This window comes from Alligator mississippiensis, chromosome 6 (genome assembly GCF_030867095.1).
Source record: "Alligator mississippiensis isolate rAllMis1 chromosome 6, rAllMis1, whole genome shotgun sequence".
Classification (NCBI taxonomy): Eukaryota; Metazoa; Chordata; order Crocodylia; family Alligatoridae; genus Alligator; species Alligator mississippiensis.
Genome location: NC_081829.1, coordinates 56,227,933 through 56,249,805, shown reverse-complemented (window position 1 = coordinate 56,249,805; position 21,873 = coordinate 56,227,933). Strand labels below are relative to the sequence as shown.

Here is a 21,873-nt window from a genome sequence, read left to right as displayed (position 1 = left end):
GGTAAAGAAGCCTTGTTCAAAGCCATCCATAGAAGAATTCTTTTTGGATTATGATGAAAAGAGTAAAGCTTTTCTTCAGAAAATAGAAGCCACTGAAGATTTGTTGCACTTCAAAGTGCATGACTGATGACATGCCACTGTGCTTTATAATATAAAATATAAGATTGATACATAGTTTCTGAAACACCCAAAGACTCAACAGGCTATGATTTTTTAAAATTCATGTACAAAACGAAGTTTGTCTACAGATCATCCATTGTTTGCATGGAACCTTTTTCAGGGCAGCTCATTTAAAGTATTTTTAATATGTTAGCTAATCAGTCATTTTTAGCATCTGAAATCAACCCAAGATGAACACATGCTGGCATAAGGAGCTGCTGACTGGCTATCAGGAGATGCCAAACATTAGGGGTGTGCGAAGCAGGCCCTATTCAATTCAGATTCAGATTCGGCCTGAATCAGGGACAGTGATTCGATTTGTTGATTCGGATCACTGTCACTGATTCAATTCAGCTGAATCTGAAGATTCGATGTTGATTCGGAGAATCAACAATTCAGACATAGACATAGCTTTAAAAGTTTTTTCTACATACCTCGAGGTAGCAGGTGCGGCTCATGATCGCTGCAATGCTGGGGTGCATGGAGTGTCCCACAGGAGTGTGGGGGGCCCTCCACGTACTTGGCGGTAAGTACTTCCAGTCCACTTCTGGGTCTGCTGGGGAGTGCGGGGGAGCACCCCCTCGCTCCCCTCCCCCCAGCTCGGCAATTAGCTACAGGGGGACCCTGGGTGCCCCCCACCCCAGACCCAGGAGACACCAGTCACTGATCTGGGGGGAGGGGGGGGTGCCCTGGCACGCTCCCCAACGGTCCCAGAAGTGGACCGGAAGTGCTTCTGGTCCACTTCTGGGTCTGCTGCTAAGCGCACTGGGAAGTCCCCTGCACTTCTGTGGGACACTCCATGTGCCCCAGCACTGCAGCATTCATGAGCCACCTGCTACCTAGAGGTATGTAGAAAAAACATTTAAAGCTGTCTCCATATCCGAATCTCCAAATCTTTCCTAATCTCTCCAAATTGAGTCAGAGGGTTCCGATTCAATTCAGAGAGATTAAAGGGTCCCCTGATTTGATTTGGATTCAGAGATTCGGCCACCAAATTGGGCCAAATCTCTGCTGAATTGAATCAGGGACCAAAGCTTTTCACAGCCCTACCAAACATGATAAAAGAGGAAGTGACCTGAAGGAGATTAAGTACCAGGTCCTTTGCCCTGTCTTATCTTTCCAACCTATGTTGTTCCACTGTGTTTTTTTCTGTATTACTCTCTCAAAGGGTACATCTACACATGGCCCTATGGTGACACGCTACATCGCCGTATTGTGTGCTATGGCAACATAGTGATCACATTGGTCTACACACGATCGACAGCTATGTCGCCATAGTGGTATGCTTCCCTGTTTAGTGTGCCACTACAGTGACATAGCTGCTGATCATGTGTTTGCTACATGTGATTGCTACATTGGCATAGCATGCCATATGGTGATGTAGTAGGGAAATCTAACCATGAGCCATGCACACGGTGCACTCTGGGCAGTTAGATGCAACCAAAGAAAACCAAATAGGTATTCCACTCTCATATTCTTTAGAAGTATTGATCTAAACAATCAGGTAAAATGTATATATTCCTTACTCTCTACTTTTTGTGATAGTGTTAGAGTGATGTAGCCATGATGGTCCAGGAACTATACAAGGCAACAATTTTTGTGAGTGATCTTTTATTAGACCAACATGGTTGAAATAGACCTAGACAAACTTTCAGATGTAGCACATTCCTCTACAGGTCACTGTTTTTCAGTTAGTTAGATACAACCAGAATGAATCCATCCTGCCTCTATTTGCACTTGAGTATGTGAGTAATCAGAACTCTTGGTAGTTCATTATATGCCAATTAGTCTCAGATAAAAGTTGGAGCAGTCTTTTTACCTCTCAGTTGTCTGATGGTAAGCAGGACATTGAATTATGCTTCTTTCTTGTTATGATGTTTCATATTTCACAAAAGGACGAATGAGGGAAGGCTCTCCTGGGCAAGGATTTTTTCTTGTGTTGAGGCTGCTCTGTGAGCATGCAAATTTGGCTCCTTGCCCACGAGAGTCTTCCATCACCCATCAGCCAACTATGAGGTAAATAGACTGCTCCAACTTTTATTTGAGCCTAATTTGCATAAAATGAACTTTTCCAACCAGGAGATTTTACGCCACCTTTCAGCTGTCCTGAAAAATACGAATTTTCATTTCCACCTGGGAGAAATTTTACAGTCTTTGCACTCTCTTATGCCTGAGGAATGACATGTGTGCCTGAAAGCTTGCAAATAAAGATTTTTTTTTTGCAGCTATCTACTTGGTCTAATAAAAGAAAACACCTCTATCAAGAGTTCTGATTGCTTTGCCTGTAGACCAACATAACTACAACCTGTATCCTCAAGTTTTTGAAGAGGTACATCTGAAGACTTAAATTGCCAATACTGATTTGTTGAATGTTTCATGACTTGGATGGCCACAACATGGCGTATTGGTGGTGAGGCAAATTACCAGCTCTACAAGTGACAAAAACCTCATTCATTATTTTTCAAATGGTTTACATAGCTTTTACCTTTGACCGTGTATAAAGGAAGAACCTCTTGATAATTTTTCTTTAAATAGAAGAGATATGATTGATATAAAACCTTGGTGTGATGATAGTCTCCCTCAGTCTTTCCCCTAAGTTTTTCTTCTATGTGCTTCAAATTCTAGAAAGGAACAGTTAAGCCATGGTCTCTGACCAGAGGTGGCTAGGGGAAACCAAATAATTAGGAGCTACTAAGACAGAGCTGGATTTTTTACCACATTTCCAGAACGAACCAAGCACAATGGTCAGCAGTGAAGAAGTTAATGGTGGAAAAATCAGGATAGCCTTAATGGAAATACTGAGAGTCCCCATCCACCACTTGAATCAGAACTTACAATGTTAGTAAATTATAGTAAACAACGAATTGGAGACTGTGTGGGGTGGAAAGAATTCAGGACATAAACTCACATTGTCAGGGAAGATGGGAAAGGGCAATTCAGAGCAATGTATGGTTCAAACACAAAAAGGGCTTTAAAAGCACAGGTCTAACTTTGTCATGATTTGAAGTGAAAGGGTCTCAGATAGCTAAGAAGAGAAGCTGTGAGGGGTCAGGGTATGACATTATGAGCTGGAAAAAGCTGACTCACCTTTTCTCCAGGCTGCCCTTTTAGTCCCTGGGTCAGTTACACCAGCCGCAGCACATGCAAGAGGGTGAAGGAGAGAGAGAGAGAGACAAACACAGGAATTAGCGTTAATGGCACATTAAACCCAAAATCTTAACAATGCAACAAGAAACAGGTCACAGACGCTGAAACATGCTCTGTTTAAGGTTTGCACACAAGCACAGAGACTTTCACTTCCCCACTTCCCACCACCATCCCCTCCTGCTTGGATACCCCTACAGCATCTGAAGGAAAGGGCAGCTGAAAGAGAAGGCAATTGAGTTTTCAGCCAGTTTGAGGAAACCAATTCTTGGTTTTAGCCATGGTGCTTGGCATTCAGTATGGAGGTGGGCAGAGAGTGTGTGTTAGCAATAAGCTCACCACAGTTAGCAAGGCTGACCCACAGTTCAGAGACATCAACTCATAAGTCAGCAAGGCAGCAGCAACAGACCTGGCCAAGGAACCTTGAAGCAGGTGATATCTGGGATGAGAGTCCCTAAGTAGGCTTAACAGTGAGAAGCAATCTGGTAACAGTTGGTCCACACTGACCAAGAGTGAGGAGTTCCTGGCCAGCCCCTATGTGAGTGAGGTAGGAGGATCTCTGAAAAGGGGTAAGAGGATGAATGGAAGAATGCACTGAGAAAAAAAGTACCTGAATACATGAGAAGAATGGGAAGGAGACATATGCTTAAGCAAGGCCTATGGATACTGATGCCACAGATCTCTTCTCTTTCTCTTCTTTCTCCTCTACATGTCTCATAAAGCCCCAATGATGGGGTATTAAATATAGTTTATGTATAAAAGATATGTGGCATGGCTATATGTGATATATGGTAAAAATATGCAAAATACACTCAAATCTTACAGATTGAATGTGTTTAATATATTCAGTCCCACCTGGCCAGTTAACTACAAGCTAACAGGCCCATTTGAGATACAGGGTCTTATTCCATCACCCACCTTTGTACCAAGTAGTAATTTATTACACTTGTGTAAGTTACTGATTTTAGTGGGCCTGCTTACTGAGTAAGGTATTCAGTGTAAAAGCGGTAAAGCTAGGGCTTAAGTGTGCAGAAAGTGCATTGGTTTTAAATAAGGACTGAGCTGATAGTTCTGAAATCTGTGCTCTACGGTGTCAAAAGGCTTATGCTGGATTGCCAGCTCTGTTCCTTCACTTCCATGGTTGAAAACCCAGCTTCCTCTGTCTCTCAGAGGGGATGGCCTCACTGATTTCCAGCAGTCGCTCTGGACTCCTACCAGAGGTTAACAGATTCTACAGGCAGCTTTTACCAGTCCTCTTCTTCTACCAGCTACAAACAACAGGAATATGAGGAAGGCAATGTGTTTCTATGTCTCTGCCACCTCCCTCTAGATAAGTGCTCCTCCTAAACCATGCTTCCTTCACTGTGTTCTGCTGTGCTGCATTACTGCAAGCAGTTTCTTTCAAAGTGACACCATTATGGTAATACAACACCAAACAAGATGGACAGCACGACCATGTACCATCATTGCTTCAGTCTTCCTAAGTATGGCATCACATGAATACTGAAGTAACCAACTCTCTTATGTATGGCAGGCTGCATTCCCATTCTGATATTGGGAGGTGGCCTTTGTGGTGGTGCAGAGAGAAAGCTACACAAAGGTATTGCTGAGAGAGTCTGTCCCAAGCATAATAAAGACAATATGAACAGACCTATGTATCTGACTCCCCTGCTTTCCCAAACTTTGGGGGCTTGGACCAAACTGGAACTACCATAGTCCATAAGTAGTTTCCAAAAGCTCAAGCCACCCATAGTTATGCCCTTTCTGACTGAATAAATCTCCAAACCTTTTTCCACATTTCCCCCATCACCACTGATGGGAGTTAGTAGCTGATTATGACATTACTTTTTGTAAATCCTTGGCAGAGCTGAAGACTCATTAATTCAAGGATAATTACCATTAGTATGTATTAACATTATTTGTTGGTATCTTTATGTAAAAACTAAACTAAAATTTAAAAAGCTTGTACTTGCTAACCAGCCTGTGTAAAAAACACTGTGAGGGAGTCCCTAAGATGTTCTAAACTGGTGCAGCTCCGTTGACTTCAGGAAATTGCACCACAATTTGAAGATCTGGCCCCACATGCTCCTAGAGTAGTATCACTCTTGAGCCTAGCTAATTATGTTACAGCTGTATGTCAAATTGTGCAGGCATCATGCAGAGACTCATCTTCAATCGCACTCACATTATCCAAACAGAGTTGAAGATGGAAAGGATTTTGGTGGAAGATTTCCAGGCGATAGCACAGCCCCCCAGGCTAACTGTGCTTGAGCAATCCAGATAATTACCAGCTAAAAATGGGGATTAGCAAAGAGTTTAAAGCAGCTAGTTATAGTGCTTTCTCTCCATCTCTGAAGTGAAGCATAGTCACATATGGAGAAAAGCATCAGGCTTCAGGTCCTGTCCATGTTTCAGGATAAACATATACTCCTCCACCCAGGAGATGCCAGGTTATTCCCTCAGAAAGATAGGAATATGTATAGGGAGGAATAAAGAGAGTAGCTCCATGAAGACAAAGTTTAGGGAAGAGAAGGCAGAGCAGCAGAATGGAGGGATGTCTGAGGTATTGATGCAGTGCTGCACAACACGCATTGCCCAGCTCTTCTTCAAGGTGTGCTACAGATGCCTCTACTGGGACTAGAATGGAGGCTAAGTTAGCATCATAAAGTGAGGGGGCAAGAAAAGGCTAAAAGTATTATTCAATCATGGTAATTTCTTTTTTTGACAGATCTGTATTATGAATCTGTGCCTCCTCTACTCTCAGCCATGAAGAGGCAAGTACATTGTAGGCAGCATGAAACCACCTAGCCCTTTGCCAGGCAAAGACAGGGGACAGCAGCCAGCATTCTCTGATAGTAGTCTGAAGCCCCTTCATGATAGTCTTATTTGGATTTGGGTGCTTGGGTTTCTATATGGAAATGTGTCCAGTAAGAGACCCTGGAGACTCACCAATGATTTGTCTTCATTTTGAGGGCGGAGCCTCATTAAATTACAAATGGGAGGACCAGCAGCCTATCATTTCTACATCTCTCGTTAAACAGAAGCTAATTTGAGAGGTAAATGACTGAGATGGTGCTCATGGTAGAAGCTGCTGATTTTTTTCCCCTAGTCACACCCAAACCAGGCCCTTGAAATAGAGCAGAAGACTGGGAGGGTTATTTTCCTGAATGAATGAAAGTGTCAGCCCAAATGGCCTGCAGGCAGCCCATATTTGGAAACAAATGTGTCAGTCAGGCAGATGCAAGAGGTTTCAACTCACCCGTCGTCCAGGGATTCCCATGGTGCCTTTGTCTCCCTAACAATTAATGCAAAATCAGATGGCAATTGGAAAATGGCCATAAGTGAAGCTAGAAAATGATACAAATTAACTGATTTGTGTGTGCACCTTTGTTTAAGAATTGTGTGTGTGTTTTACGGCATATAGACAAACAAAACCCTTGGGTTAGAGGCGGTATCTTTTATTAGATTTTAGGGCATACACATTTGTTTAGCTTTATGTATATGTACATATGTAGGTGCTTGTGCGTGCATGTGTGCATGCGTGTGTGTGTGTGTAAAACATGCTTGTGTGTTTGTATATATGCCTGCTTATTTGGGTACATCTGAAAACATGGGTATATGACTATGTATGTAAGCCATCAGTTTGCTTGTTATTCTCACTGAATAAGGAACCAATAAAACTCAGGACAACATAGACAGGAAAGGAAAGATAAGAGTTTGTGATCTAATGGAAGAACCTAATCACAATTTTCAACCCTTCCTGAAATCCAGATTGGGGGAAGTTGATCCCTTCAATAGCAAATGATTTTTTTTCTTTCTAATTAAAGGTGATCACAGGTTATTTCTTTCTAAAGCTATTATCAATTTAAATCATAACTCTCAAAGCTGATGAACAGATCAATATTATCCAGTAATCCAGAAAAAGGAAAATTATATTAAAAGTTATAATAATGTGGAAAATGGGACAAGACTCAGCTGACACTACATATAATGCCTATGTTCTGTGTCCCTTAACCCCTAAAGAATATTTCTCAGCGAATCTGGAAGGTGTAAAAAATCCTTACATGATGTTGCATGTAAGTCTGCCTAAAGAGGTACAAGATAACACTTGAACTGAATTGCAAAAGATATGGACACCACACCATCAGAGTCTTTTATACATAGATTGCAGTTCTGCGGCTTAAAGTATATTTAAATTTGAACCATGTCATTAAAAAACCTCTATGTTCTTGGCCCCAAAAAGCATGTACTAGGCATACTTGGAAAATCCTGAATGATGATGTGTTTGGTGGCTGTGCAGATTTCATGGTGTTTTGCAAAATTACATTGTAACAGTCCCTCAGTACTGTGTCCAATCATCAGTTTAGATTTGTTGGAAACACTTCACTATATAAAACTTACTGTTGCTGCCTACAGCTTCTCTTTTACTTATTTATCCCTAAAACCTGTTTTCTGCCAACAACTGATGTCTGCAGCACTTCACAGGCAATACTGGAAAATACTTCAAGCCTAAGGGGACAAACAAGACTATCTCTGCCACTTGCCTGGGACTCTGCATGTCCTTTGTCACTTGTTTGATCATGGCAGGGAGCCTGAATGTCAGTGCTCTCTTGTCTGTTAGTGTGCCGTGTGAGGGATAGACCTATGCTGATTACATAGGTAACTCTTTGCCAAGGAAAGTAAATTTCAACATGCATAACTATGTACAGAAATTCCATTTGTTTTCCACTCAGCAGCATCTGTAATCAACTGGAAATACAGAACTATACTGTTGGTCATTCTTGTATTGTGGCCTACCCATTCTATCTGCCAGTGATGGAACTGCAAAAAACAGTGTACAGAGAGGGCAAAATGGAAAAGTCTGTCTTGAAGTTGGGAGAAGGGATAAATTATTTTTTGTCATTCAGTGCTTTGCAGACACTGGTTCTCAGTGACATCTCTCCATACCCGGTGTATGCAAGTAACACTTGAGACTAATGTTCTAAATGCACCTCACCATATGCTGGATTTAACTGGGGTAAAAGCTGTATTTACACTCTCTACTTATAGGAAAGTATTGTTCCCTAATCAGTGGACTTTTATTTCATGTGCAAGGCACACTGTGATAAATTAGATCACATTAATGTCTCTACTGAGATAGCTGAAGTGTTGAATAACAACACATTATACAGTAATTTGGTATAATTTACACAAGCAGTATCTGACTACAAATTGAGACGAGACACGCAATATCTGTTCTATATTCGAGTTTTTGTTCTGTACCCACCAGCATGGCATCTGATTTATCAGATGCCAGTCTATACCTGCATCTAAGTTCTGTATATGTGTTATAGAGAACAATGGAATTCCTTCTGAAAGAACAAACCATTCCATTGCCTTGCTCTTTGATTTTATTGGCTTCTGGTTGGGAATGCATTGATGAGTTTTCTTACACTTTTATTTTTTCTTTCTTTCTTTTTTAGTTTCTTATTTTCCTCTAGAGCTGATCTTAACAGCAAATTATAAAGATGCCAAGCACAGAACTCTAGTGATGTGATGTTTCAGTCTTTGGTTCCATTGTTAGGAAAAGCTTCCTGTAAGTATGATAAGTGGTATTTGACCACACAATGATTGATACTGCACAGGATTGATCTGTGTCTAATATTGTTGCCTGCGACATTAGTACTTGATGCCAAAGTGGTGTATGAGAGCACCATGCTTGGTATGTTACTACACAGTATTTTGACCCTCTAAACAATATTAGTAGGGGGGAAATGGTCCTAGTAGTATAGCACATAAATGCCAGATGTTTGAGGAAAAAGTAGTCTATTATGTGATGCTGGGAAATAACACTCAGCTATGAATAATACTTGCGTCCTGCACTGTATGGTAACACTGTAGTTATACTGCTGCTATCTGAGTGACTGCTGTATTTCCAAGATGCCTATAACCTTAGTGGCAAAGCACCAAATAAGAATTATGATGAAGCCCTGGGTTTTCTTGAAAGTTGGTGTATTCTTCCCTTCCCTCAGTGGCTGGAGAGCATGTGGATTATTGTTTTCTTTTTGTGGAAATCATGGCTGAGGAGACATTTTGTATAAAGGCAAGTTCATTTAGATCTGATCACAGACAGAATGTGGCTTATCTGGCTTTCTCTGACAAGGAATCCCATGTCCAGGCCTTGCTTCAGGTGCACCCCCGCCAACCCCTCCAGCCTGAAAGATTTGGTCCCTCCAAGCTACATGAGCCCTGTTGTCTCGGAGAGGCGTAGGGAGTGAGGACACCCTGAACTATCTAAACCCAGTCCATAATAGCTTGGAGAAACTACAGTGAAGATATGGATTTGGTCCAGAGATGAAGGAGGAAACCAAAACCGTCCTAGAACCCGCTTCATCTCTTACTACTCATTAAGTGGGACACCTTATGCTTTATGTGACAGCTAATTCATCTCCAAGTAGAGTGAGTTAGCAGTGGTCTAACCTGAGAAGAATGAACACCTGGATCAAGTAGCTAAAATTCCGTCTAAGAGGAAGGGGCACAGTGCCCCTGTCAAACATGGAAAAAAGAGAATTCCATGCCACTGTGGCACTCAGTATGTCTGAGAATACTGGGGAGTCGATTATGATGGCTTTGCACTTCTTTGATGGTTTGTGTGTTGCTGCCCTCAGATGATGATGAAACTAGAGTATGGGCCAGTCTGTCAGACCATTTTTCTCTTCCAGCTGATATCTTTTTTGCTTCTCATTGGTTGTGTTTTAGACAGCTACACTTCAGCACCTGTTGATCCCTCCCAAGTATCTGAGCTCTCATTTCAGAATACATGTTGACCCTAGAGTCTACATTTCTTATGGTTTATTCATGATTTATCTCAGCCACTGACCATCATTAGTACCTGATTTTGATTTAGCTAGATATGGATTTACATATCCCTTAGAAATTGGCAGATTACAAAAACCCGGATTTCCAAGTTTACATCCTGGCTTTTGCTCCAGAGGGAGTGAGGTGAAGCCATGGCATTTAATGAGAGGCTCCATTCTGCTGCTACAGGTGAACAAAGGGGAGTTGGGGACTGGACAATACCCTAAACTCATGGCCATCCTCCCTTGGGAAGGAAGAGCACCACTTAGGCACATTATCTAGTCTGCCTGCTTTTTATACTCAATAGTGTGCTGGGTCACCATTCTCTTTGGTTTCCATGCACCTATGCAGAGAGATGGAGGAGGGGAGAAGAAACCCCCATGGTTATTTCTGTGTCCAGCACACATGCCGAAGGTGATTAGGGTAGCTCTCAGGATATATCTACATAGCACAATGCTGAGTAAATTTGCCCTTACATGACTACATTGCTTCTGAAACCTGAGCTAGCTGTGTGGGGCTACCTCAAGTATCTGTACAGTACTGTCTCTTGTCAGGAAGATATACTCTCAGCCTAACACAGAAGCCAAGTAGAGAATGAAAGAAAATTCCTCTTTTTAAGAAGATTTTGCATGAAGAAATAGAAGCAGCTAAATGACCTGCTATGAGATGACCCTATTGCAGCCTTGTAATGGGATGGCTTGCTCTATTTAAGGTCCACATATTAACAGGTCCTTGCCTAGCTTTGTGCTCCCATATCACACCTACTTCCTATCTCATCTTTTTAAATCATGTATGTGCTCCTCTCATCCCTCCATGGTTAAAATGAACAATCCATATACTGAAAAATTCCTCATGGTATTGGCTCTAAATAGAACCTCCAGTCCTTCCTGAACAGAGCCATATGACCTCCTTTTAGTGAGCAGATAATATAAATAGGTTTCTTAGACAGACAGGGATTCTTATTTAAAAGATAATCTTAAAGAAGGTATATGTTTTCTAAACCCAAAAGGAACCTGTAAGGAATGTATTTCGTAGAACTTTGTTCTGCAAAGACCTTTTTATTCTTACTGGAAATAGTATTGGGAGCCATATCCCTTTCACAACCTGCTCTCCTAGTCTACCAATGAAGACTTCTACCTTCACCCAGTTTATACAGCTTTGAGGCTTCTCTTCAAAATACTGTCAGGTGAAAAGGGAAGGAGAGAGAGAGAGAGAAAGTAAGAACAAATAAGGAAACGAAGAGGTAAAGGAAAAATATTTACCGGAAGCCCTGGTCTTCCTGTAGGGCCCTGAAAGCACAAAAAAGAGCATGTAATACAAGAAGCAGGGAAAAGGATAAACCAGAGAAGAAACTGTATGTCTAATTACATGATTAGAAAATAGAGCACTTCACATGCAACACGCAAACAGCTTTCTAAGTAGGCAGATAGGATTGCTTTTTTCATTTATCTCAACCACTTTTTTAAAGCTTCATATCTATTTGGTTTGTGTCCATCATGGTGACCCCCAAACTGGACTCTGGAGACACTTGATAGTCCATGAAAACCTAGCCACATAACATTATGCTCTGTTTTATTCTGCTAAATATTAATTATTCAGGTATACAAGTGCTTTAGCTGCCACAAAAATACTGTATGTTTAGAAAGGGAAGATGTCCCTGAGACTCTCTTTATTAAGATGTGGTCCACACTACAAAGAAGTTTGAGAAGTTCTGAAGCATCACTTCATTTTGTAATGCTGAAACTTTCTTCTCAATCCTGAGATCTTGGGCTCACAGGGTTGCTGGGTTCCAAATTTCCCTGCTTACATCAAAACAGAATCTTCCAAATCTGTTATATACTAGGATGACTCCATTTATGTATGATTTAAGATACTTCCATTTTTCAGATATTATGTGCTCAAGACGGTGGAAAGCTAAAAAATGTCTTCACTTAACTGTTTCTCACATTTGGAATGCAACCATGCACATCCGTTACTCTCATATAGGAGGCATAATTCTGTGCAAACTAGCTCCTCAATTGACTCTAAATGGGTATAGGGTAAGAGCTGCTCCCACTGAATACAGGATATAAAATTATAGTTTATCAGCATTTTAAACCACTACCTGGGGTGACATATATGACACCAGCAGTTCAGGAACCACTGCCATAGACATGAACTAGTTTCTAGGCCTGTGAGAAGCAGCTAGTATTAGCTTTGGATTTGGATTCAGACAATTTGGGGGACAGTGATTTGATTTGGTGATTCAAATCACTGACCCGAATCGATTTGGCTGAATCTGATTCAGAGATTCAGCTGCTGCTGAATCAGCCAAATCTCCAAATCACACAGGCCCCATCCCCCACCCACTCTCCCAGTCCTGGCAATGGCTGCCCTGCCCTCCCCAGCTCTTTGAAAAACAAAGCCCCCACTCACCAGCTGTTGCCACACAGGGAGGGGGGGATGATCCCTGCTGCCTCCTGTTGCCCCATGCCATGTGGGGGGCTCTGCCATGAGTCCCCAGAAGCCCCAAGGCCACTGCAGGAGCCAGTGAGTCCGGCGGGGGGGGGGGGGGGGGTGTTCCTTTCATTAAAGAGCCGGGAGCTGGGGCAGGCAGGGCAGCCATGGGGTGGGGGTTGGGAGAGTGGGCAGGGGTCGGGGAGCTCGTGGCAGAGCCCCCCACACAGCGCAGGGAAGTGGGGGGCAGCAGGGATCACCCCCCTGCCTGGCAACAGCTGGTGAGTGGATTCAAAGCAGAGAGCTTTGAATCAATTTGGACCTTTTAATTGATTCCCTGATTCGATTCAGATTTGGAAATTCAGCCACCGAATCGGGCTGAATTTTCTCCGAATCGAATCAGCACCTGAAGCTTCACACAGCCCTATTCATTTCCATTCAGTTTTAATCAGAAGTTATATGTTAGGCCTGTGCAAATCAGGAAGTATTTGATTTGGATTCAGATTTGGCTGATTTGGAGGACAGTGATTTGATTTGGAGATTTGGCTCACTGTCCTGAATTGATTCAGCCAAATCAGCTTCAGAAGATTTGGCACTGATTCAGAGAGATTTGGATCAGCCGGGGAGAGGCAGGCACAGCTTCAAGTTCTCCTGGGGCTCCTCCAGCTGTGCCTGCCTTTCCTCAGGTGGGGGGAGCTGCAGGAGAATCCCCCATGGCTTCCCTGCCTAGCCCCAGCCTAGTCCCGGCAAATAAAAAAATTAAAAAAGCCCCACACTCACCAGATCCCTGAACATTCCCCAGTTCCTGGTTCAATTCCCCAGCTCCCTGATCACTTCTGTCAGCTTTTCCCAGAGGGTGCAGGCCCAGGGATGGTGCAAGATGACAGCAGCTCTGAGCTATTTCCCCAAGCAGCAGCAGCAGGTCCAGGGGCTGTGTCCCCTGGGAAGAGCTGGGGGGAATTATTAGAGAGCTGGGGAATCAAACCAGAAGCTCCAGCTGACAGGTGGAGCTGCCCCAGCTCCCAGACAGGCACAGCACCCTGGCAAGCCACACTGCACCTATGCCATGGGGCAGCTGTTATATAGGTGCCAGGCAGGGGAGGCAATCCCCGCTGCCTTCTGCTGCCCTGTGCTGCATGGGGGTGCTCTGCAATAAGCATGCAGAGGCCCCAATCGCTGCTCCTGTAGGTAGTGAGTGCAGGGCTTTTTTTTTGCTTTTTTTTTTAAGTGCCAGTAACCTGGGCCAGGTTAGAATGGGGCCAGGCAGGGCAGCCATGGAGGCTTCTCCTGTGGCTCCCCTGGCTGTGCCTGCCTCTGTCCCAGCGGAGGGAGCCACAGGGGCTCTGCCCTACTGCCACTTGCCCAGCTGGGGTGAGGCATGATGCAGGCACAGCTTGCTCCAGGCAGCAGCAGTGCATAGGCCCCACTCCCAGCACTACTGCACCTGCATCAGCACTGGGAGCAGAGGCTCTGCCCTGCCACCACTTGCCCCCTTCTGCCTGGAGCAAGCCGCACCCACATCCCATTCCCCTCACTGCCCTGGCTGGGCAAGCAGCAGCAGGGCAGAGCCCCCACTCCCAGCGCTGCCGCACCTGCATCCTGCTGCACCCCTTCCCAACTAATGCACCCCCCCACCCCACCTGAGCAGTTTGTCCCAGCCCCAGCCCCAATCCCTCCCTCCCCCACGCCCCTTCCCTTCCTCTTCCCCCAACCCCAACAGACTTACCAGCTGGAGGCAGCTGTCAGCTGCCTATTTAGTCTATGGCAGAATATCCGAATCAGCCAAATCTTTTTCTGAAGCTTTTCCAAATCGATTTGGATGCTTTGAATCAATTTGGAGCTTTTATTTGGTCTCCTGATTCAATTCAGATTCAGAGATTCGGTCCCCAAATCAGGCCAAATCTCCTCCAAAATGAATCAGCTATCGAAGCTTTGTACAGCCCTAGTATATGTAGGACAACCTGCACAATGTTACATCAAGTAGTTTGTTTAAGCCTTGAATAAAGAAGTTGTGTTAAGAACTTTGTTATATCATGATTTTTAAACCACAGGTTCAAAGGTCAGAATAAACTGCTATGCAGTAGTGCACTTTGTCGTCATCACTTTCCTGGTGGTCCCATTTGTTTCTGACAGATTTGAAATTTTCATTTAAATATTAAGTTTCTAGCCCTTATTATTGCAAAGAAAACCCTGACGCATTGCTGTCGGCACAAACTGCTTGCAAAAATTGCCTGGAAGACTTTGAATTGATCTATTAATTTCACTCTGAATCTTGATGATGATGCTAACAGCTACTCTAGGTTTGTGGGCAGAGCTTCCCACCTCAATCCATCCCCCAGATTGGGCTTGGATTGATGAGCTTAGTTTGACACAAAAATGCAAATCTGAAATCTGCTCAGATTTAGCATAGTTCAAAGCTAGAATCCAGAATTGATCCATAAATATAATTCTACACCTGGTCCTGGGGCCAGTCCCACAAGCTGCTGGGCAGAACTCTCACTGCAGGTACTAGAAGCTTTGCTTGTGGAAGACTTATTGGGATTAAGCCTTCAAATTGTGAAAAACTTTTGGATCCTTGCACAGAGACAGCCCACAGAATGGGAGATATTTTTTGCTAAAACTAGGTGGGGTGAAATGTCTTTTGGGGCTCAATGTAGAGCTTTTAATACTTATAGAATATTAAATATTTATCAGCATTTCAAGAGGGAAATAAAAAAATGCTGTAGAAGTGAATTCTCCTTGGAATGCCAGCACCCAGCAGCAGTTTCCAGTTCAAACTGCTCCAGAATTTATTGCTTCACATTAATTGCATGTGTAGATGCACCCATGTAAACTTATCCACTGAGCTTCCCCACCTGCAGAACTGCACAGAGATAGATGGGTGCATCTGTGCCATTTCTATCAAGCACTAAACACAAGGAAAACTTGTGGATTGAGAGGTAGTGAAAGACTTTCATAGGAAAGTTGAATATAATATTGGTCATTGCAGATAAGAGACTACTATTACCTCTAACTTCCCATCAACCCCCTTTACCCCATTACCATCAGATGCATACTTCACAAACACACAGGAGCTTTTGTACTTACAGGTGGACCTGAAAGAAAGAAAATGAAAAATAATTAGTGTTTATTATACTGAACTCTAAGGACAAAGTGTAGATGCTTGCTCCATACTGTACCATCTTTATCCATTCATGAGATGGGATAAACTTTGATCACATGTATTTGTTTCACCTTCAGATTACTCCATTGTGCTTTGTGGCTTCATCCTGATTTACCTCATTGAAAATGAGATCAGACTCAAACCAGAATTTCCCTCTCTTTTTCTCTGCCTTTCTGCTTCTTGCTCATTTTCAGGTTAGGTTAGTCAAAATCACTTTACCACCAAGGACAAATAACAAATTTGTGCAATTTGATTGGAAAAGCACTAAGGTTAAATATGTTGACAACAAATCAAGATACTGCATCATCACTTACAAACAGGAGGGTTTAAATCCACTTAAAATGCAATGTAGCTCCTTTTACCATATCCTATGCTATTTAAGAAAGGAATCTTTCCATTTACTTTCACTGTTTGCCTTCATCAAGGCTAGGAACCTAATTCAGATGTGGGATGGAAGGTGATATAAGTAAAAGATACTTCACATGAATTTATACTTATGTAAGAACTTTCATAGCTACCTGTGCCCATTCTAATAACATGTGAAGGAATGTAACTTGGGGGAACGTACTCACCAAGGAACTGTAAAAAGCTATAACAAAGTTTAAGCTAAGCTAGCTGCTTTAATCTGTGCTTTTTTGTCTCCTGATTGGGGTAGTGACATTTTTTTAGAACCACTTGCACATCAGTAGAGGGTAAAAGTTTTAGGAGAGTCAAATGGAAAGTGAGGGGTGCAGTACACACCATTTTATATATCACCATATCTTGTCTCTTTTCTTATTTCTTTTATCAGAAGAGTTCCTGATTCAATACCCTCTCCCCTGTCCCGTTCCCTTTTAAAATTAGATTTTAATAACAAAAGGTAAAGAGGAAAGAGCTCGTTCTTTTCAGGTTCTGTTGGGCCTCTGACTCTAAAAATGTGCTGTAAGAGGAATCTCTCAAACTTCCTCAGTCTAGCCTCAGGCAAGGTTATTTGAGTAGATGTGATATCTTTTAGTAGACCAACTGAGTAGTTGGAAAAAAGTTCTTAGCAAGCTTTTGGGTGCAGTCAACCCTTCTTCAGGCATAGAGAGTCTCTGTTGATCTACATATTCCTGCTATGAGTGTGTCTGCCTGGGCACAATGTACTGGCATGCCAAGGTCCTCGAATTAACTCTGAATGAGACAGCTCGTGTACCAAAAGCAGTCTAGCTATGTTAACTTAAAAATGTAATGAGTTTTGTGTCTTCCTGAGAATAGCCTGACCTTATGGGACCTGGCACATTTTCAGAAAGCAGTTATAAGTAAAGCAGACTAACAAACACAATCACACAACATCTGTCCTCAAAGTCTAGAAATTGTACCTCATCTACACTCCCCTTTCTGCTAAACATTTTAAAAAGTAATTTGTACCCTCAACATAAAAAGTAAACAGAAAATTAAAACTGACACACAGATTTTCTCCCTCTTTCTCTCAAGCTTCCTTCTCAAGCCAGCCCCTGCTATATTTTGGATGTTTGTGGTTCAATGGAAATGTTTTCCTTCCATTTTTGTGGGTTAAATGGAGACAGATGTCTACTGTGATGTCATAACCTGTTACTGTGACCATTTGTATGACACCACAGAGTATTTTGGGCTGCCATTCAACAACCTCATCATCTCTTCTTACTGTAGCCCTGGGTTGCTTGACACATTGGAAGCTGATGTGATCAGATTGCAGTGAAGCATGCCAGACCTCTGTCAGCAGTAGCAGCAACAGCCTGGCCTGACTGTGCCCTACACTTCACAACTTACACTCTGCTCTTCCCCCTCTCCTCCCACTTACAGCTTTATCCCACCTTCCTTTTATTATGGCTCTGTGAGCCATGGGGACCTATCCTTTTACTCCTTATATTTCAAAATAGGGATATGCATAGGGCCCAAATATGCATGTATGTATGTCTAAGAATCCATAACACTATTGACAATCATCTTACGTAGGTTTATCCTTTGCTCCCGTCCAACAACATTCTGTTCAGCACAGGATGGGAGTAGGAAATCAGTATTCATCCCCTGATATCATCTGGCTGGAGACCATTATACAAGTCAGAGCAGTATTGAATTCTTCCAACTTATGCCTTCCTGCCCATAGATCCAACATGTTCTGCCAACAGCTAAGAATGGCTGGGGTATAAAGATGTTGCAACTGTACTTTCAGTTACTCATATACACTTCTGTCAGTGAAGCTCATTGTGCTGCCAGGTGACACAAACTGGTACAAAGGGCATCTGAGAACCCAAGCTAGTTCTTGGTATAAATTAAAGGATTGTTAGGATTGTTCTACCTTACATAAAGCTGCCAGAGGCCCCAAGTGGCATTCTGGTAGTCCAGGATTGCTTGAGCACAGATATGCCTGGGCCATGTCCCCTATATTGGAAACAGAATGGGGTAGAAAAGTCAGCTCCATGCTACTCTACTCAGGGATTCAGCTGTTCTAGGATATTTCCATTACCCACATAAGGTAGCATTACAGCTGCTTTGTGCCTACAAGCACCATAGCAAGTAATCATAACCAGGCTGAGGACTGGTCCCAGAGTATTTGGTCAATAAGCTTAAACAGCCTTATTTGTTACCAAAAGCCCTAAATGGCGCTCACTCATCAGTTTCCAAATCTCCAGTTTCTCTTATAACCACATTGTAATGGTTATTATGTGAAGCCAGTACAAAAATGTGTAGCACCCGTAAAATATAGTGAATTGGACATAAAGATAGGCAGCATAAGAGGCTGTCATAATAAAAATACTATTGATTTCCTACTTAGCCTAATGAAACCCCTCCACACTGGAATTGAAGCAAAGCTGCTGTTGAAACCAAAAGGCCTAAATATGGAATGTAACACCAGTTTGCAACAGAGTAGAAGGCCTTGACTATAGGGATCTCAGTTCTGTTTGGGTCTAAAGCAGGTGCTGTCCTTTTTGAGTGGCCACAACTGAATTTAGATTTCCATGTGTCCAGACTAACAAGATCAGAACCACAGGATGATCCCTTTTAATTTTGTGTAGAAAAAAAATCAGAACACATGGCTTGCTGTGGTTGCATTTCCCAGCTGGACCAGCTAAACTGTATGTTCTGATGCTGGTGGTGAATTGCTGAAAGTGAGTTAGTTAGGAAGGAGCCAGTCTTTTATTTATAGCTTTAAAAGAAGAAAGAAATTATTCACCTTCCTTAAATAGGTTCTGTAGACAGCCCCTGTGCTTGGGAGTTACCCAAGTACCCCTTTCCACTCTTTTTTCATATCTTATCACTTACTAGATAAGATCCAGGGTATGTTGCTGAAACAAATGGCATAGTATACATGCTGTTCACAAACCCAATTAACATGTATGCCTCTGGTTGTATGAATCTATGCATTGGAGGGAAAAGGGCAGGCTATACACCACAGATGAGAGAGGGATAACAGAAATTATGAAGGGAAGGAAAGCCTCTGGGAATGGGGGGCATGGAAGAAAGAATAATATCTGCATGACTCTGGATGCTGTGAAGGTCAGGTCAGCAGTGCACCCATCACCAATTTAGCACAGTGGGATTTATGTGGCTGGGAAGAAAAATGAGTGCCCCTTTCCAATGTGGGACAAAGGGGCACTAGAAAGTAAATTTAAAGAAGTAACCAACTCAAAATGTATTGCAAATGGGGACCCCAAGATGCTGTCTAACAACAGGCAGCTGGAGAAAGAGGTAAGGGGAAGAACACTACAGTGAGTGGAGACTGACTCTATTTGGTTTTGGACAGAGAGAAGACTGTGGGTGAAAACCACACACCTAATCAGAGACAGATGCTGCACTCCCCCAGTCAGTAAAAGAGGGGTATTGTGGGAGATGGAAATGAGAAATGTTCTACCTAATGAGGTGGATGACCTTCAGAGGTATAACCATAACTTTGGCAGTATCTGGGGAAGATGTGAAAAACATCCATTCTCTATTTTCATAGATTCATAGATTTCATAGATTTCATAGACATTAGGGCTGGAAGGGACCTTGGAAGATCATCAAGTCCAGCCCCCTGCCCAAAGGGCAGGAAGTCAGCTGGGGTCATAGGATCCCAGCAAGATAAGCATCCAGTTTCATCTTGAAGGTGTTCAATGAAGGCGCTTGAACCACCTCCGGTGGCAGGCTGTTCCAGACCTTGGGGGCTCGGACAGTAAAGAAATTCTTCCTTATGTCCAGCCTGAAACGATCTTGAAGTAGTTTGTGACCATTCGACCTCGTCATCCCTTGGGGCGCTCTGGTGAACAAATGTTCCCCCAGATACAGTAGATACTTCCATGAACAGCCTCCTCAAATTCAGTGGGACCATGTATGTGAGTAAAATTAGTGAGTGCAAAAAACTTTTTGACTAGCATAACTCATTTTGGAACCTCCCTCACATCCTATAAAACCTTCAGAATTTAAAAAGGGTCCAGCAGAATTAATGAAGATAAGTGTTCCTAACTTGTAAAATAATAATGGATTTGTTACAAGCATAAGAAACCTTCTTGTCTGAGGCAATACAATTGCACAGAAAAGCTAATGAGCAAATTACAATTATCAAATACAGTGGATAGCTTTTCCTTCTACAATAAGCTAATTCGCATATTTTATTTCTCTATCTGCCCTCAGGGGAGTCAGTCTATTCTTCTGGAAGATGTTTATTTTAAATCCTTTGGTTGCTTTTACTTTGAAAGCCTTTGGAAGCTGCCAGCATGCAGAGCTGAAGAGTCTACGTACAAGAATATTTTATTGAATACCAATAAATATGTGGAGTTTAAATGGAGAGCTTTCTTTCATCAGGTTCCCAATTTTTCCTTAAAATCCTACAGATACTGCTGAATAAAGAGACCTCTTGAAGCCCACACTGGACCCCACAGTCAAGGGGCCGACATATCATCGGGACAAAGATCTGAATACCTGAGTGGTTGGCAAGTGGATGGGGTGTAGGGGAGGCGAAGCCCCGAGGAACACTATGGCGCACCTGTGAGTACCCTGTCTTCAGGTCTATGGGGAAGAGAACACCACTGAACCCCCTCCTTCTTTACATATACCAACAAGTCGTGGCAGATGAGTTGGGGGACCCCGACCTTGTGGGCAGAGTTATACTTGCAGCGCCTACTCAAGGCTTGACACTAGAGCTGAAATCTCATTAAATCATTTTGCATGATTTTGGCATCTTCTATTTTAAATCATAGTCTCGCCTAACTCTAATCTGACTCCAGATGCACATACCAGTTTATCTGATCATCTCTACACAGTACAGTTTCAGCCCTAGAGAAACCAAGTCATGGATTAGGGTGTCACAGAATAAACTTAGAATGGGCACATGTACACAAGATGCTTAACTGCACATTAGTGTAGTTTACTGAAGTAAGCATGTGTGTCTATGGGTGCACGTGCTTACTATGCAGTAAACCTTCCTAATCCTGAGTAAATTTGCTACCTGCAAATGCAAGTAGCAAATTTATTAGAGTTTGGTAACAGCTCAGTAGCACTCGTGTAGATGCCTGACCAGGAGCAAAATCCTAGGAGCTGCCGGCTGCTGGGATAGGCTTTGTCACAGGAGCCTGGGCAGGGACTATGTCCCCCTACCCTGGCAGCAGGGAGCTCCAAGACCTCTGCTCTGAGATTGCAATCAGGGAGTGGGGGCTGGGAGATAGGGGTCCCCCAGCACCCACTCATGGTCGCAGAGCTGGTGCAGGGAGCTCCCTGCTTGTCATGGCAGGAGACTCTGTTCTGTGTCCAGATCTGCAAGCATGGAGCTGTGGGGGAAACAGGCTGGGGAGCTTGTTCCCCACTCAGCTCTGCACTCATGGAGCTGGGCAGGGAAAAAGCCCCCCAGCCTGTTTCTCCCCAAGCTCTGCACTCTTGGAGCTAGGCAGGGAACAATTTGCCCAGTCTCTGCTCATCATGCAGGGTGAGGGTTGGGAACTGTCTTGGTCAGGGACAGGTCCCAGCCCTGTGCCCTGATTGGGTGACTGAGTCATGGAGCTTTGAAAGAGATGCAGGGGTGGGGTAGGTCTCAGCTCCTGCCCCAATCCATGGGTTGGGCACCTAGCATCGAGCTAGCTGCTAGCTGTACCACCAGCAGATTGGGGCAGGGGGCTCGATTGTGTAGATGCCTGCCTGAAAGTACTTATTCCAGAGTAGCT

At 43.2% G+C, this 21,873-nt stretch overlaps 1 protein-coding gene across 1 annotated transcript in view; it reads right to left on the bottom strand.

Annotated features, from left to right (window-relative positions):
• COL13A1 (collagen type XIII alpha 1 chain) overlaps positions 1-15,680 on the bottom strand; it is a 116,929-nt gene extending 101,249 nt beyond the window's left edge. Inside the window, exons 1-4 of the mRNA XM_059729893.1 lie at positions 15,664-15,680; positions 11,403-11,429; positions 6,563-6,598; positions 3,247-3,273 (exon numbers count right to left, since the gene is read on the bottom strand). Coding sequence (XP_059585876.1) covers positions 3,247-3,273; positions 6,563-6,583 — 48 coding nt within the window. The 5' untranslated portion in view covers positions 6,584-6,598; positions 11,403-11,429; positions 15,664-15,680. The remainder of the gene's footprint in view (positions 1-3,246; positions 3,274-6,562; positions 6,599-11,402; positions 11,430-15,663) is intronic.
• Positions 15,681-21,873: the final 6,193 nt, after the last annotated feature.